Source organism: Pieris brassicae, chromosome 6 (assembly GCF_905147105.1).
Source record: "Pieris brassicae chromosome 6, ilPieBrab1.1, whole genome shotgun sequence".
Taxonomy (NCBI): Eukaryota; Metazoa; Arthropoda; class Insecta; order Lepidoptera; family Pieridae; genus Pieris; species Pieris brassicae.
The window spans coordinates 14,246,641-14,264,378 of record NC_059670.1 but is presented as its reverse complement, the minus strand read 5'-3'; the positions used below and the strand labels follow the sequence as shown (position 1 = coordinate 14,264,378).

Below are 17,738 nucleotides of genomic sequence, written 5' to 3'. Positions count from 1 at the left end.
TAGACGAGTCAAATCTTTTTTGTTTCTTTTTATTTTTTTCTTGAATTTCCTCCCGAGGGACCGCAATCTAACTCTAAATTTATCTTGACTATCCTAAATTGTCAAATGTATACTTTGTGTACAGATTGACAGTGTCATTTGTCATAAGTCATTCATGTTTCATTGTCTAGCTCCTGCCTGCTGCTCGAAAGCTAAACAGAAGACAAGTTTAAACTTCACAATTCAAATATATTTTGTTTTCTGATTCTTAATGGTTAATAAACTCGATCCGTGGCATATAATTAATCTAACATCGAGTTTTAAACATATCAAAATAAATATTATTGTTTAAGATATTATTAATTAAGAATGAGTTTTTCATTTGGACCTGCTACGACTACTTCGGGTAGCACTTTCGGTACGACTTCTCCCGCCCAAGGTAACTTTGTCTTTAAATACATACTAACATTCAACTATAGTGTTTGATTACTGATTTGTTCCATACTTTTCATTTGTTATATTTTTAACTGTCTGTGTGTTTCATAGTAAGATTTTATAGTAAATAATAACCTTAAATTCCAATGACGGTTTGTTTATTGGCCATATGAATTAGCTTAAAATTATTGTCCTCTTCTAGGGTCCTTATTTGGCGGTGGAGATGCATCAAAAACATTGCAAGGAACTGGGGGTTAGAAATACCTGTTTTTTACATTCTTTTATTATTTATTATTAAAATCAGTAGCCTTCTACTAATTCGAAATAAATCAAATTGTGTTCTTAAAAAAAAATCTGTAATGCTATATACTGTATACTTTATTATGAGTAATATTATATCTATACATTATTCTAAAATTGTTTCCTTAAAACTATAGTCAATCTAAACAAAACATTCAGAAGGACGATAGAGTTACCAATGTTGGTGGTGACTCCTTTTTTGAGATGAAGGCTAAATGTGTACATATTGCCCACTAATAATCTGTACTAATTAAAAATTACAATCTGTACTAATTAAAAATACATTAAAAATTTGGATTATTGTTTTGTTGGTATATTATAAATTTTACTTTTAGATAAACCAAGCTTGTTTGGTGGAGCAGGTACAAGTACACCAGCATTTGGCAGTTTCGCTTTTGGGGCTAAAACAACAACTGCTGCCCCTAATTTGTGTATGTATGAATATTGTTGTATATAGATGTTGGTACTTTTATTGTTCTATAATAATATTTTGTAAAGTGCACTATCTGACACACATCACTTAACTGCACTTACAGCGTTATTTGCATACATAATTGCAACTTTGCCTGCTAAATGAATGTTGCCTCTATTTTAATAACATTATATATGGTAAAAATAATTAGAACAGACGCAGCAAGAGAAGTATATCAGCCAACCAAGTAGAGATTTGTGTGCAACAGGTGTAACTAATAAAATTTTAAATTTCCTTTTTGTGGGTTGTTTTGAACATTTCTTGACATAACTTTCAGTTTCAACACCAACAACAAGTACCACAACAGCCTTTGGTGGTGGAAAGCCTTTGAATTTCTCTTTTTCATCTCCTCCAAATCAAACTGTTGGCAGTCCTGGGTTTGGATCTCCAGCAAATCAGGTATGTTAATCTGCAACAATAATTTATAATGAGAACCAGAAAAGTTTATAATAATACATAGCTTCAATCCGGTTAAAAAGTGTTTTCTTTCAGAACCAGAAAATTCAATTATTACATTGAGAGTGTCTACTGTTGACAGTGTATTCATTGTTGACTTTGGGCAAAAAAAGGTTACTGCAGTGCTTGATTTGATGATAAGAAAACCTGTACTGTCTCTAAAATTATTTCCATGAAGCGTAAATTTTAGCATTCTCTGCAATTGTTAACACATTCAACAATTAGTGTATTGTCATATTATCACTCACTATAAAAGCTTAGTGGTTCAGTTTGTATAACAAAATAAAATCAATTTCAGAATGCCGCTCAGAATCTTTCATTTGGTGGCAACACTCAAAAAGCACCAGCGTTTGGATCTCCAGTCCCGACTACTCAAGGTTTATACTTTACTTTTTTAGATTTTTATACAACATTGATAATTTAATTTAAAGGCCTGAGAAATTACACTCATCATTTATATTTAAACTGATACTCAAGTACAGTATGGTCAAGGCTTGTTGAAGTGAAACTTCTTTATCGGCGTTAGAAAAAAATTAACCGTCACATTTTTCCGTTACGCGCCATCTTTTTGTCCCTACCTCGGTTGATTCGCAGAGATTCGAAGCCATTAATTACAAAAATATATAATAACGATAACAGTGATAGTAATAATTCTTTAATTAGTAGTAATAAGGTAAAATGAAATAATTTTATTATTTGTATTCGTGTCTATGATAATAAAAGCATTTTGTTACACTTTATCTAATTTAACTTTATTTAACCAATTTTTGTAATGTTGCATATATTAAATCATTTTTCGAAAAATTAGGTCATAAAGAAGTTTCACTTCTTTCGTGTGTGCTAGACACTGTTGTACACTAGTGTACTTTAATATTTCAGCAACGTCCAGCTTTGGTACTCCAGCAAGCACAGGTTTTGGATTTGGCAAACCATCAACGGGTTTTAACTTTACAACACCAGCATCTGGATTTTCAGCACCTCAAGTAACTGTAAGTTAAATATCTTATCTTAATATATATAAATCTCCGGTCACGATGTTTGTCCGCGATGGACTCCTAAACTACTTAACCGATTTTAAATTAAATTGGCACACCGTGAGCAGTCTGGTCCAACTTAAGAGATAGGATAGCTTTAATTATAGTCGCAATTTTATTTTATTCACAATTATCTAGATTCGACGATTACATAGTCGCAATTTTATTTTATTCACAATTATCTATATTCGAATTAGACAGTCACAATTATCTATTAACCCCAAAAGATTCTAACAGATGTCGATACTTTTTGACTGGATTAAGTTAGTAATCATTAGATGGCACTGCTATGGTAAACCGACAAACGTGTCATATAAGCTACAATTCAATATCATGATTACCACGTGTTATTGAGGCTAAAGTATAAATTAAATTTATTTTGTAGTAAACGGAATACCGTGAAATTCAATTATTTCTACATTTTTAATTTTTGGTGTTAACATAGCCAACCACATGTTACTTAGACCGAAGTGTAAATCAAATTCAAATTATAGTGACGATAATACAGTGAAATTATTCTTTCGTGTCACGGTATTAAGGCTAACTAAATCCACATTAAGGAGAAACGAAGTTCGCGGGGGAGCTAGTTGTTACCTTGTCTTTAATAATCCTGCAAAAAAATTGTCTTAGGCTGTCGTAATATTGTCTCATAATATAAATAATAATTAAAAATAGTATATATTGAATATTTAAAATACAATTAACAGGCTGTTATTTTGTGACAAAAAACATAAATTAATTTAAATATTATTCTTGAATAGCAAATGCATGGAAAATATGGTTCTTACTGTCAGAAACTAATAATATACAGATACTTGGCTAAACTATAGTAATCAAGATAGTATATATGTCGCAGTAAAGTAGTTAAATCAGAGAGTTAATTGAATCTCTAGACAGTTAATTAAAGATCAATATTCAATCTATATATTGTCTATGAAAACGAAATACATTATCGAGGGTTCTTTCAAATAATTACGTTTATGTACTATTATTTTTGAGAGTTTTGCTTACTTTTGCTGACAAGAGAGGGGGAGGATAAAGTGCAGTAAATCTGCTTACGTAATACTTGAACGGCCCCATATTATATCAATTTTTGTTATTAATGATTTTATGTCATTTTAGTATTAATACAACAAAATATTAGTTTAAAATCTATTATGTTCTAGACTACAAGTCAGCCCACACAAGGAGCGAGTGCGTTTGGTGGAAAGGGATTCGGTTTTGGTGCCACTACGGCCACTACTAGCTCTGCTGCTCCAGGTGTGAATCTCTATATACTATATAAAATTCTCGTGTCACAATGTTTGTTCTCATACTCCTCCGAAACGGCTGCTTATGATTTTTTATGCATATTCAGTAAGTCTGAGAATCGGCTACTATCTATCTTTCGAACCCCTAAGTGTTTGGGGGTGTCCATCCCAAATTTTATTTTTATTTCTTAGACACTTTTTTTTAATTTTGTTCTTTTATGATACATTTTACAAAAATACATACAACCCTTAATTGTCACCCATCTACAATCAACCCATATTTTTATTATGGTAGATAAGTTATTTTTATTCAACTAATAAAAGTTTTCTGGAATTCTGGAATACATGGCAAAACGACGTTTGCCGGGTCAGCTAATAAAATATAACATTACAACAGAAAATTTGGACCTACTATAGCAGGTACAAATTTTCTAAGAGTTGATCTTATAAGTATAGTATTTTATGCTTAATGCACTTTTAGAATTTAATAATTTCCTCTTTCAAGTGTCAATCTGTCTCATTGGAATCAGATTTTTTTGGAGTTTATTGAAGTTCTTTTTCTGGCTTTTTTTAAAGTTAGCTATTCAAAAACCATTTTCGTTTTATCTATTGTTCATTGCGTTTTTTCTACAAGCGCAGAATAAGGCGAAGGATAAAAAATTTAAAAATATTTTTATCTTAAGAAAACACTTTTTAAACGGATTGAAGCTATATATTATTATTATAAACTTTTAATTATTTACATAATTTAAATTTTTCGACGTTTCGCATGCTTTACAGCCTGCGTGGTCACCGTTACCTGTAAAGCACGCGAAACGTCGGAAAAATTGTAAAAAAAATGTGTAAAAGCTATGTTGACAAGAGACAATACTAGATTTTTATCTTATTACGCCAAACAACTATAACTTCTAACACGTGTACATAAGTACACACACACTTTTGTTTTAATTACATTATGTGCTCAATGAAATTACGTATAAAACAAAACAACTAAAATGGAAGTGGGCTGGACATACTATGATAATATAAGTAATATTGGAACACTATGGCAAGCAAAAGAGGCCATAAAAGAAACATAGCTGGGCCGATGAAATCATGAAAATGGCTGAAAAGACGAAGATCTGGACGAGATTTGTAAAATAAAATATGTTTATTAAGGAATATAAGTTACGGGTATCACTTATTCAACATCATTAAATTTGAAGAAGAAGAAACCAGAAAGGAGAGACATGTGGTCCGCTCTTTATTTGCATTAAATTACAATTACGTAAACGTTGCAGTCCAGTTTCCGGAAGCGGAAATTAAAGGTATACAATAAGTAAAAATGGAGGAAGGTCTTTGTCCGTAGGCACACAGAATCGGCTATTGTAGATTAAGAAAAACAATAACTATAATGTATATGTTTTGTATTTCTGATATAAGGCTAATAAATGAATAAGATTAATGTAAGAATTTATATGAAAGAACTTATGATAGAGTGATATAATTTTATCTTAATCTAAGTCTATTAATTAACTTTTCAGCTCCAGCCTTCGGTACCAATCAGCCAAGCGCCCAAAATTTATCATTTGGTGCCAACACCCAAGCTCAAAACCAAAACCAAAGCTTTGCTTTCGCAACCACTCAAGCTAAACCAGGACCACCCAGTTTGTTCCCAACCCCACAAACATCGACATTTGGACCAAATCCGGGTTTCGGAGGTCAGACACAAGCGCTTGGTGGTTTCACGAGTCAACCATCTTTTGCGAGTGCTGGAATGACATTGGGAACGAGTGCCCCGAGTTCAGTTTCTACAATGCCAATGTCCCAATCTAGCACGGCCATTGGATCTGGGTTTAATTTTGGTGGTAACACATTAGGCACTACAACTTCCACAGCATTAGCAGGGATGGGCTCAAATATTGGCCTCTCGAAACCCCAAACAACGGGACTCAATTTGGGAGCTCCTTTGGCTACATCATCTGCGGGTATCAATTTGGGTACTTCAACTGGTTTGGGTACCAATGTGTCTACGGGACTTAAGTTGGGAGGTGGACTCAATCTGGGTACAACTACACCTGCAATGAATTTGGGAACTAGTACCGCGGGTGGACTTAATTTAGGTCAGCCTTTAGGACTCAATTTGGGGACAAGCGCGGCCCCAGGTGTCAATCTGGGCACAAGCGTGGCCCCAGGTCTCAATTTGGGTACAAGCGCATCTTCAGGACTTAATTTGGGTACAAGTGCATCTACAGGACTTAATTTGGGCACAAGTGTATCTTCAGGACTTAATTTGGGTACAAGTGCATCTTCAGGACTTAATTTGGGTACAAGTGTATCTTCAGGTCTCAAATTGGGGACTAGCGCGGCTTCGGGATTCAATTTGGGGACTAGTACGTCGTCGGCCTTGAACTTAGGCACCAGTACCGCGACAGCACTTGGTTTAGGTACCAGTACATCAACGGGACTCAATTTAGGTACAAGTACAGCTACAGGGATTAATCTTGGTACTACTACGTCAACGGGACTCAATCTGGGTACAAGTAGCGCGGGACTTAGCCTTGGTACCAGTACGGGTTTAGGATTTCCATCATCCAGTGCTCTAACCCTGGGAAAACCCACCACAGCGACGGCTGCATCTTCGATAGGTATGTATTTTTACTTAATATTAAATACTTTAACATAACTGTAACAGACTGTAAACTGTAGGCAGAAGTTATAAATAGGTACGGAACGTATTCTAAAACGTAGGTAAATCAAACTTAAATCTAGTTTCAAGTACTGTCAGACTATGTTTTATGTACGATGTTTGACATACTTCACAGGACCTTAGTACTAAGAATAGGTTTTTCCTTTTTTTATGTAAACAAACAAACGGGTAGGAGGCTCACCTGATGTTAAGTAATACCGCCCATAGACAGAGCTCGCAAGTGCGTTGCCCGTCTTCTAAGAATAGGTTCTCTCTAGACAAATTAGCTAGACATTATACGATAAAATCAACAATACAACAAAAAAAAAATTTTTTCATTAGTTCACTTATAACTCGAGAATGGCTGGGATATTCATGGCTTTTGATTTGTTGAATATTACGATTTTATTTTTTTCTGTTAGTTCACGGTTCAAGGTTTTTAATTTGCTGTATTTTTCTCCGTCATGAAATAATAAAATCCCCAATACAAAGTGTTCATGGCTTTCGTAACTGTCAAACAAATAAAGTTCCCCTTCGATACGTTGAACTCTCCCCTCAAATCAAAGAAATTAGAGTTATATATATCGTGTTACAGAAATCTGAGGTCTAGACCTAAAAAGGTTGAGGCGCAATTGATTTATTTTTTAAATCTGTAATACGACATTTAGTGACTGTTAGGTCTTTGTCGGTTAAAAATAAAATAAAATTTAAACCAGACTATTATTGACTAAAAAATATGGTTAAATAATCATAATTAAAAATGCGAGTGTTTTTAATTCATAGATTTTTAATTTTAATCTACAACCATAGAATCTCCACGGACTGTCAACGTCTTTGTCATTTCAATCAGATTTTAGATATTTTATACAAATGGACTATTTATAATTATTTATTGAAATTTCAGCTTCTTCTGCGCCATCTGGGATAATGGCTCTCGGTAAATCAACAGCCAGTGCTGCGCTTACAACGGCCACTGCGTAAGTAGTTAATAACTAGCGGTTAAATTTAACCACACTTTATAGGTTTAACATGTGGTATTTTTATGCTTAGTTTAATTTTTTTTAATTGTTTAGGCTAAAAATACTGGACTGAATTAAATTACAATGTTTAGCCGATAGAACACTTTGAAATCTTACTAATATTTTTATGGAAAACTGTCTTCTAATATATTGCATTTATTGTACGTGTATTAACGATCGAAAATTTAAATTAAAGTATTTATTTTTTAATTTATTCGCATTTAACATCTGCATTGTGAAAATGAATTCACAACAATATACAGTCGGTATTTAAAAGTAAAACCGCGAGAAATAGTTAGTATGTTATATTTTTTTGTTTTTTTTTTTAATATAGAAAATTTGACGGTAGAATACAATTTCACAGTCCACTTCAGTTTTTCATTTCTTCAGTCATTACAATACTAGAATACTTAAATACAAATTAACTTCTTTGAATTAAGAATTAAAAATAGAAATTTCACTCTTATGAATAATGTATTTATTCATTTTAAGTACATATGCATTGCAATTGAGTTGGGTAAATAAAATGGTAAAAAAAATACCTGTGTCAGTGTTCCCAGCGCTTCCATAACAAACTTTATTATGCATTCCTTAAAATATATTTATATTTAATTCAATTACATCGTTTATTTTATTTATTTCTGTTTTTTCAACTGTTATTAACACGTTTGAATGCATGAGGGGGAGTTTGTGAGTGTGTGAGTGAGTGAGTAAGTGAATGAATGAATGAATAAACTGTGTTACTATAAACTAGGTCTCAGAAGTTCTAACACTGCGTAGTGTGTATTTATAAGCCAGTCCTTTAGTCGTACTTTTAGATTGTAGACAGTGAGCCGATAGATATTAAGAATTCTAGTAAATCAAGTTCTAGGTTTAAAGTGCCACAGTAACCTGTGTCAAGCTACAGGTTGTCTTTAAATGTATTTGTGCAAATAGGTAACCAAAAAATTTGAACACTTCAGTTGGTCGTAACTTAAAAGCTGTACGAGTTAATTACATTTGACAATTTATTTGAAAGTTTATTATATGTAACTGTTTTCTGTTTAGTTTAGGATTATTTTTACTTAATAGTACTTATAAATGAAAAGATCTGTCAAACACAGACATTATCTAGACAAAGATAAAGCTAGTCTTTGATGTGTGTGTGTATGAGCCCAAACCTGGGCTGGGACGGTGGCTGGCCATGCGTGATACTCGATACTTGAATTCATGTATGCGGTGATGTTGGTTATTTTTGACTATGTATTTGCGTGTTGTTCCCACGAGAATGTCAGTGCTACTATTTCATGCCTTCTGCTGACAGAGAATCTTTGACAATCTGAGAAAATCCTTGATTTTAATTTATTTTATTATATTTATCACTTAAGATGTCATGTGGAACATGGTGTAATGGTTGCATCTCCTTACAGGCGTTGTGTAATAAAATTAAATTTAAAAAAACTTGGCGATTAACTAATAACTAGCAAGTGATGTGACACTGTCAAAAGTTGTGATTGTCAATTAATGATAGATTGTATCTATTTCCACAGTTCATAAAATTATTCTCTTATAATAAGCTTTTACAGTAATTTATCACTGCAAACTATATATAAATTCCCTTGTTAAATTGTTTTTTTTTTTTTTTTGGAAATAGTTACAATTAGTTTATTGAACCCCTTTAAGTTAATTTGTTTTTGTTTTCTTAAAGTGTGTGACTATATTTTCTGTTCACTAATATTAGCGATTGAGTGTGAACACAGGATCATTTTTGTACATAAATTAAAAATTTATATAATTAGTAGACTTATACATAAATATTATTGGCTAACACATGAATCACGATAGTGAAGCTCTTGAATTTGAATCGGTCTCTTCGTCGGATTTCGAATCATTCCATAGCGCTGAGATATCTCCCCCTCCCTTGCATAGTATCCTCACAGATTTATTTAAAGACCAATCGCGACACTTGAATGTCATCCATATTAATGCTCAAAGCGTTCCTGCTCACCATTTGGACTTGTTGACAACATTTGTATCCAACGAAATTCACGCTATCCTTATATCAGAATCTTGGCTGTGTCCAACCCTGTCCTCCCTCAGCTATTCTATCCCCGGCTTCAACCTAATAAGAAATGATCGAGTTGGAATGCGTGGAGGTGGCGTCGCTATTTACCTACGATCGCACATCCCTTACACTATTATCAGTATGTCTCCTCAACCACCACCACCTAATGAATGCGAGCATCTTCTGGTCGAGGTCATGCTCAGTAAGACTAAAATTCTCCTTGGAGTGTTTTACTCTCCTTCTCTTTTAGTCGATTATTTCGCAGGCTTTGATAACACTCTTGAAAAATTTTCGCCTCTCTATAAAAACATAATAGTTATGGGTGATTTCAATACCTGCTTAATCAAAGACGACTGCCGATCGAAAAAGTTGCTCTCCATCACCGAATCTTATAATCTTCATAACCTGCCACTTAATGCCACACACAAAGTCCCAGGCTCCACTCCTTCCTTATTGGACCTTATATTTACCTCTTCTCCTGACCTAGTTACCAACCATGGCCAACTTCCTGCTGTTGCTTTTTCTCATCACGACCTCATTTATTTGTCTCTCAATCTTAAACCTCCTAAACTAAAACCCACCGTAGTCCTTAGGCGTAATTTTGCTGCGATCGACACCGAGCGTCTGCTTATAGATGCGGCCAGAATTGACTTTAGCACGATTTACGAGTGTCCCACCCTCAATGGTAAAGTTGATTTACTAAATGCCTCCATCACTAATCTTTATGATATACATGCTCCTTTGAGGCCCGTTAAACTCAAGCATTTACCGGCTCCTTGGCTCAACGATGAAATCAAATCTTTGATTAAACAAAAAAACCGTGCTAAGGCCAAGATGAGAACAGCCAAAACGGATAAGGAACATGTATTTTACAAAACCTTGCGCAACCGTTGCAACACGCGTTGTCGCGATGCGCAGAGACGACACATTCACGACTCAGTGTCTAATGGGGATCCCTCAAAAATATGGAAATTTTTAAAATCTCTGGGTATCGGTAAGCCACCACGTACTGCCATGACTCCCGATATCGACGTAAACAGCCTAAACGCCCATTTTACCTCTCACTCCACTTCAAGTAATATCGATCTGGACTTAACACTTGAGTATATATCATCTCTCCCTCGTCCTAGTTTTCCATCTTTCTCTTTCGATGAATTCTCTAGTCAGAAAGTTGAATCGAGTATTTCTTCTATTCATTCCAACGCTGTTGGTTCTGACCTGATTAGTCGTGCTATGATCATACCTATTCTCTCTCTTATACTTCCTGTAATCACACATATTTTTAATTTTTCCATTTCTATAGGTGAATTTCCTTCTTGCTGGAAGGATGGACTTATCATCCCTATCCCCAAAAAGGCTAATCCTAGTACTTTTTCAGATTTTCGACCCATCTCGATTCTGCCATTTCTATCCAAGGTACTTGAACGCCTCATACATGAGCAATTAAATAATTTCCTAAACAAAAATTCCATACTGAATCCACTTCAGTCTGGGTTTCGACCTGGACATAGCACTACTACTGCTCTGGTCAGAGTAGCCGATGATATTCGCGAAGGCATGGACCACAAACAACTCACAATTCTCACACTGCTAGATTTCAGCAACGCTTTTAATACTATTAATTTTAAAATTCTAATGGGGTTGCTTAGATCTATTAATATTTCTTCTCATGCTGTTAACTGGTTCTCTAACTATCTTAATGGGCGCCGCCAGTGTATTAAGACAAGCGATTGCATATCTCAGTGGAGTTTGATTGAATCTGGCGTTCCGCAAGGTGGCGTACTTTCTCCTCTTCTTTTTGCTATATATATTAACTCCTTAACTTTCCGACTTTCAACTAATTTTCATTTATACGCTGACGATCTTCAAATCTACGTACAATCAAGTCTCGATGATCTCCCGCAAGCCATACAATCTACCAACAATGAGCTGGCAAAGATAGTTGACTGGAGTAAAAAATTTGGTCTTCTAATCAATCCCAAAAAGAGTAAGGTATTAATTATTGGCAGCCCCTATTTCACGACGAGAATTGATTGGGCCAGGATATCCCCTATCCATATCGATGGTGTAATTTTAAATTTTAGCCGTACAGTAAAAAATTTGGGGGTTTTATTTGATCAAAATTTATCCTGGGAGCAGCATGTTAAAGAAGTTAGCCGAAAATTATACGGTGCCTCCAGTATCCTTCGACGTCTTAGTAATTTTCTTCCCATTAGTACCAAAACCTCACTGGCGCAATCTCTCCTCCTGCCTTTACTGGACTACGCCGATTCCTGCTCCTCCGATCTTAACGAGGAATTGCTAAATAGACTGGATCGTCTCCAAAATTTCTGTATCAGATTTATATTCGGTCTAAGAAAGTACGATCATATCTCTGCGTTCCGTAAGCGGCTAGGCTGGTTGCCAATTCGTCAGCGACGCGATGCTCATGTTCTTCATCTCCTATATTCCATCCTGTTCAACCCTAAAACTCCTTCCTATCTCAAAAATGATTTCAATTTTTTGGGAGCCCATAACTATAGCTTACGCTCTTCCGAAAATTATACCCTTCAAATCCCATCTCATAACTCCTCCTTTCTTGGCGATTCCTTTAAGGTCTCCGCAGTTAGGCTATGGAATTCACTTCCCGTCCCTATTCGCTTAGCTCCTTCTTTATCTTCCTTTAAATTTCTTCTGTACAAACATTACCTGTCCACATCGTATCCCGAACTTTCTTACTAACTACTAACTGACGTGAGACTTATCTTAAATTATCGTGATTTATGTGTCTTTTTACTCTTTAATGTATCTTTAATATTTTATTCCTGTTTAGTTTTGTTTAATAACTGTGTATTACATGTATTTTGCACTACTTGCCTATCTTATTTAATACATTTATTTTTTTTCTTTACTCACAGTGGTTGCCTGGAAGAGATCGCTCGTAAGCGATAAGGCCGCCAGTTGCCCTCCTTTTGATTTAATTATGTTAATTTTTATTTTTATTTTGTAGTGTAACGAAGTGTAAATAAATAAATAAAATAAATAAGAGTGGCGGAGAGTTTATAGCCAGTTCTTCTCTTCCATTCTACTAGATGTGAGAACTAGTAGTAAATGTAAAATTAGAACCATTTAATGTATATTTCTTTTTTATTGACGTTCATAAGTGTGTATTGTGTTACCTATAAGGATAAATGATTTTTCACTTTGACTCACAAAATATAGTTAAGTGCAATATCAATAGGAAATATAATACTTTCAGCACTGTAGCGTCTGCGCCACCCGCAGCCATTTCGTCAATATCATTCGCCCAGCTCGAGGAGAGCATCAACAAGTGGACCCTGGAGTTGGAAGAACAGGAGAAGACGTTCATCCACCAAGCCACGCAGGTCAACGCCTGGGATCGACTACTAATCGCCAACGGGGAGAAGGTAACAAATATTTATTATTTACCGACTTCAAAAATGGTGGTAATCTTTTTTATAGTACAGTTTCATTTGTATGTATATTTGTTATTGTCTATTTAGCCTTCCAAGGAACTGTGCTTATGAAACTAAGATGTATGTTTGTCCACAAGTTTATTGAAAAAGTCAAGGAGATGATCTTTTTGGGATTGAATATTTTGATAAATTTAAGAAACAGTTTCATCAATATTGGTTTAGTAATTTTTAAAATATATTATAATATAGGTAAAGTGAAACTACTTTTTTAATTAAGATGATATATGTATATTATTTATCATTTTAATTGGAAATTAAGAAAATACTTTAATTTTTTTAAATATAAAGTTAACAGTGATATTATTTCTAATTTCAGATTGTAGAACTAAACGACGCTGTGGAAACTGTGAAGAACGAACAACAAAGTCTGGAACACGAGTTGGACTTTGTACTTGGGCAGCAGAAGGAGTTGGAAGATCTCTTGGCACCGCTTGAGAAACAGCTCAAGGAAGATGGAGACCGGATGAGAGATCCAGAAAGAGAGCATATGTAAGGATATTTTTGATGGGAAAAGTATTTTTTTTCAGTCTCATTCATTTCAGTGTAATATAATATAAAATTTATTTATTTATTTCCTATTTTTACAGTAACTTAATACTAATGCAATAGAAAACTAAACTAAAAACATTATATAAACATAACATAACATAAATGGTGCTTCCTTAAGTTCGTACGCGCCCGAGGCACTGCCAGCAATTGCGATCGCTTACCACGCCGAGAGTGATTATTTGGCACACGCAGCCCCAGTCTCTCCAACATTTCAGCATTATATATTTTGCCTCTAAGGACCTTAAAAAAATATAATGTGATAGTAAGGTCCCTCCTAACTCTAACTTGTATCCCACCATACCCAAGACAAACAAAGTTGGATACAATATCTTTCCTTGTGGGGCCCAAATCAAAGAGTTACATTCCAAGTGGCTCCTAACAAGTGCATTATGCATTAAGGTCCTTTGACCTTTGCGCATGCAAATTCCTATAAGCTTTTTTACACATTATATTATCCCGAAAATTTATTCTTCGTTTAAATGAACCCCAAGGTCTTTTATTTCTGCTACTCTTGGAATCGGCTGCTTCTCAATGTAATAATTATATAGAATCGGAGTCCGTGCTCTGGAAAAAGAAATGACAGCACATTTTGCAGGTCGATCTTCCCCGCACCACCAATTTACTACCCAATCAATATCCTGCTGTAATCGTAGACAATCTTCCGCGCTTTTAATGGGCCGTGATAATTTAAGATCATCCGCGAACAGCAAACATTTTGCCTCTTATTACTCCTGGTAGCATTAACAAAAACTCTAATGGTCCTAAATTGCTTCCCTGTGTCACGCCAGTCCAAGTGAAATATTTCTTAGATTTAATGCCATCAAATTCCACATACTGCTCCCTATCTGTCATGTGACTTGCTATAAACCGGATCAATGATGCAGTGAAGCCAACTTTTGCCAATTTCGCCAATTGCAAGAGCACATCATTATCAACCGTGTCAAATGCTTTTCGCATATCGAAGTAGGCTGCATCAACTTGTCCTCCACTATCCACAACTGGTACTATGCAAGTCAAGAAGGTTAATAAGTTGCTTGTGGTGCTTCTTGCTGCTCGAAAACCATGTTGGGCGTCAGGGAGTTGAGAACGAATCGAAACTGCACTTTTGAAGCGCTGACTCCATTACCTTCGCTGGTGTTGACAGAATTGCTACCGGTCTATAATGGTCCACTTTGTCACTTGATCTACCTTTAGGCACCGGAACCACTTTGCTAATTTTCCTGCTGCCTGCTGCTGCTGCATGCTTCGAGGGAAAGGCACCGGAACCACTTTGCTAATTTTCCAGCGATCTGGGAATGTTGATGCTTCGAGGCAAAGATTGAATATATGGAGAAGGGGTTCCGCCAATACTGCCCGACAGTCCCTAAAGATATACGGAGGTATACCATCAGGCCCAGCGGACTTTCTTGGTTTTAAACGTTGTAAGGCGTTCTGTACCTCCTCTAATTGCAACTTATCTACGTGAACCAATGTCCCCCCACTTCCACAATCCGCATCCGCAATGGCTTTGTCGACGTCAAGCTTGGGCTTCTGCGTAACATATACTGAACTGAGATAATTGGCGAATTCCTCTAACCTCATCAATAGTTAACTTTTTTCCGTTATTATCAATACCCCTGGCTGTCTTTCAGCCCTTTGGCTCTTTACAAACTTCCAAAATGACCTAGGATTATCTATGACGTTCGTTTCAATAACTTTGCGACGCGTATCAAATGCCTTAGCTATCCCCACCTTTACCTCAGGCCTACACAAACTAAACGCTTGGTAGTCACATTGCAAATGTTTCCAGGTACACATTAGCCGAGAATTTGGACAGTCAGCTCCGACAAATGTCTGAAGATCTCAAGGAAGTCATCGAACACCTCAACGAGACCAACAGAAGTCAGGACAGCAATGATCCGGTTAGTCATGATTCAATTTCTTTACTATTTAAGAACATAGAACTGATAGCCTCCTTTAATTTTTTAGGTCGTTTAATAAAATCACTTTGGAGTTACAACTGCCAATAATAATAGATATTTATATCCTAATTATTGCCATATTAAAATCATTCCGGCATTTTGTTCAACGAGAAAATCTTATTGATTCATCTGCATTTTAGCCATTGTTTCGAATTAGGTCTGGGCCCCAAATTTCTGTATCTGTTTCATGATCATTTGTTAAACTAATAGGCAATTAGGTGATCAGCCTTCTGTGCCCAACGCACGCCGTCGACTTTTTAGGTCTGGGCCCCAAATTTCTGTATCTGTTTCATGATCATTTGTTAAACTAATAGGCAAGTAGGTGATCAGACTTCTGTGCCCAACGCACGCCGTCGACTTTTTAGGTCTGGGCCCCAAATTTCTGTATCTGTTTCATGATCATTTGTTAAACTAATAGGCGAGTAGGTGATCAGACTTCTGTGCCCAACGCACGCCGTCGACTTTTTAGGTCTGGGCCCCAAATTTCTGTATCTGTTTCATGATCATTTGTTAAACTAATAGGCAATTAGGTGATCAGCCTTCTGTGCCCAACGCACGCCGTCGACTTTTTAGGTCTGGGCCCCAAATTTCTGTATCTGTTTCATGATCATTTGTTAAACTAATAGGCGAGTAGGTGATCAGACTTCTGTGTCCAACACACGCCGTCGACTTTTTAGGTCTGGGCCCCAAATTTCTGTATCTGTTTCATGATCATTTGTTAAACTAATAGGCAAGTAGGTGATCAGCCTTCTGTGCCTGACGCACGCCGTCGACTTTTTAGGTCTGGGCCCCAAATTTCTGTATCTGTTTCATGATCATTTGTTAAACTAATAGGCAAGTAGGTGATCAGCCTTCTGTGCCTGACGCACGCCGTCGACTTTTTGGGTCTAAGACAAGCCGGTTTCGTCACGATGTTTTCCTTTACCGTTCGAGCTAATGTTAAATGCGCACATAGAAAGAAAATCCAATGGTGCACAGCGGAGGATTGAACCTACGACCACAGGGATGAGGTCACTAGGCCAACACTGCTCATAAAATGTAACTTAAATTTCAGATCGTTCAAATTGGCCGAATCCTGAACGCACACATGTCGTCAATGCAATGGATCGATGGCTCCATAACGCAGATTTCCACCAAATTGGACCATTTGAAAGTCACCCACGACACTCTTAGACGGGAAAACGAGAAGTCCTTTCAGTTGACATACAGCTAAATTACTGTATCTTGAAGAAGAGATTTATTTGATTGTGATGTGTTTAAGAATATCAGTAGTGGTTTGTTGCAGTTGTTAATTTTTCTATTTAGAAAATGTCAAATATCTACAGACTTTCTTCTCGTGACTGATTTTTTAAAATAAAAATTAAGTCGGAGGAAAACATTGTATACTTGATTTAATTTTGGTTCTATCTGCATGTTTTTCCAATTATTGTAAATAAAAATAAAGCGCATGATGAATTATAGTTGTTTTTTTTAATATATGTTATGCAGACTGTGGTGTATTTTTATTGCTAAACAAAGTAGATCCGGAATTAGTTTGGGCTATTACGACTTCCATATGTCAATTTTGGTTAGGATTTGGATATCCAAGGGGTATCGATGAATCACCTCATTTTCAGCATCATAGACCTTCACATTATAGTCTTAATCTGAGAACTACGTTTATATCGATATATATGTAAAATATTTTTCTGTAACTACGTTCCTGAAATTATGAAATCGATTTTACTTGGTTCAAAAAAAAGTTTAGCTCTGAGTATTATATATGTCACTGGAAAATAACAAAATCCGTATTTCATAGAATTCAAAACGAAATATAAATTGTATTATTTTACGCCGACATTTTCGCAAATTGATAAATTTTCAAACGTTACCTTTGGTTATTTTTTGTACTTTGTAAATATTTACAGAAATCATCAATAAGTAAAATATTAAAATCTCAAATGATAAGCACTTGCAATTTACTACCCATCATGAGGGAGTATTCCAATGGGTCACGTGGTGGTATCTAATCGCTCGCATTGTTGGAGGTTGTGTGCTCGAATCCGTGTATCGACTCTTTTTTTGATCTCTAATTTACATTAGATTCTAATGGATT

The 17,738-nt window shown here is 35.5% G+C and overlaps 1 protein-coding gene across 1 annotated transcript; it reads left to right on the top strand.

The window, feature by feature from the left end:
* The first annotated feature begins 171 nt into the window (after nucleotides 1-171).
* On the top strand, nucleotides 172-17,099 carry LOC123710726 (nuclear pore glycoprotein p62-like). Its single transcript, XM_045662862.1, has 13 exons — nucleotides 172-418; nucleotides 617-667; nucleotides 1,050-1,145; nucleotides 1,464-1,585; nucleotides 1,941-2,019; nucleotides 2,522-2,631; nucleotides 3,843-3,936; nucleotides 5,450-6,553; nucleotides 7,499-7,571; nucleotides 12,896-13,064; nucleotides 13,450-13,622; nucleotides 15,472-15,583; nucleotides 16,698-17,099. The coding sequence occupies exons 1-13, from the start codon at nucleotides 349-351 to the stop codon at nucleotides 16,854-16,856; spliced, it is 2,412 nt and encodes an 803-aa protein (XP_045518818.1). The 5' UTR covers nucleotides 172-348; the 3' UTR covers nucleotides 16,857-17,099.
* Nucleotides 17,100-17,738: the final 639 nt, after the last annotated feature.

Excerpts from the sequence above, each read along its gene's own strand:
- LOC123710726 (XM_045662862.1), top strand. The coding sequence starts at position 349 with ATGAGTTTTTCATTTGGACCTGCTACGACTACTTCGGGTAGCACTTTC. Across the intron at positions 419-616 it reads TACGACTTCTCCCGCCCAAG|GGTCCTTATTTGGCGGTGGA; the intron begins GTAACTTTGTCT and ends GTCCTCTTCTAG. Across the intron at positions 6,554-7,498 it reads GACGGCTGCATCTTCGATAG|CTTCTTCTGCGCCATCTGGG; the intron begins GTATGTATTTTT and ends TTGAAATTTCAG.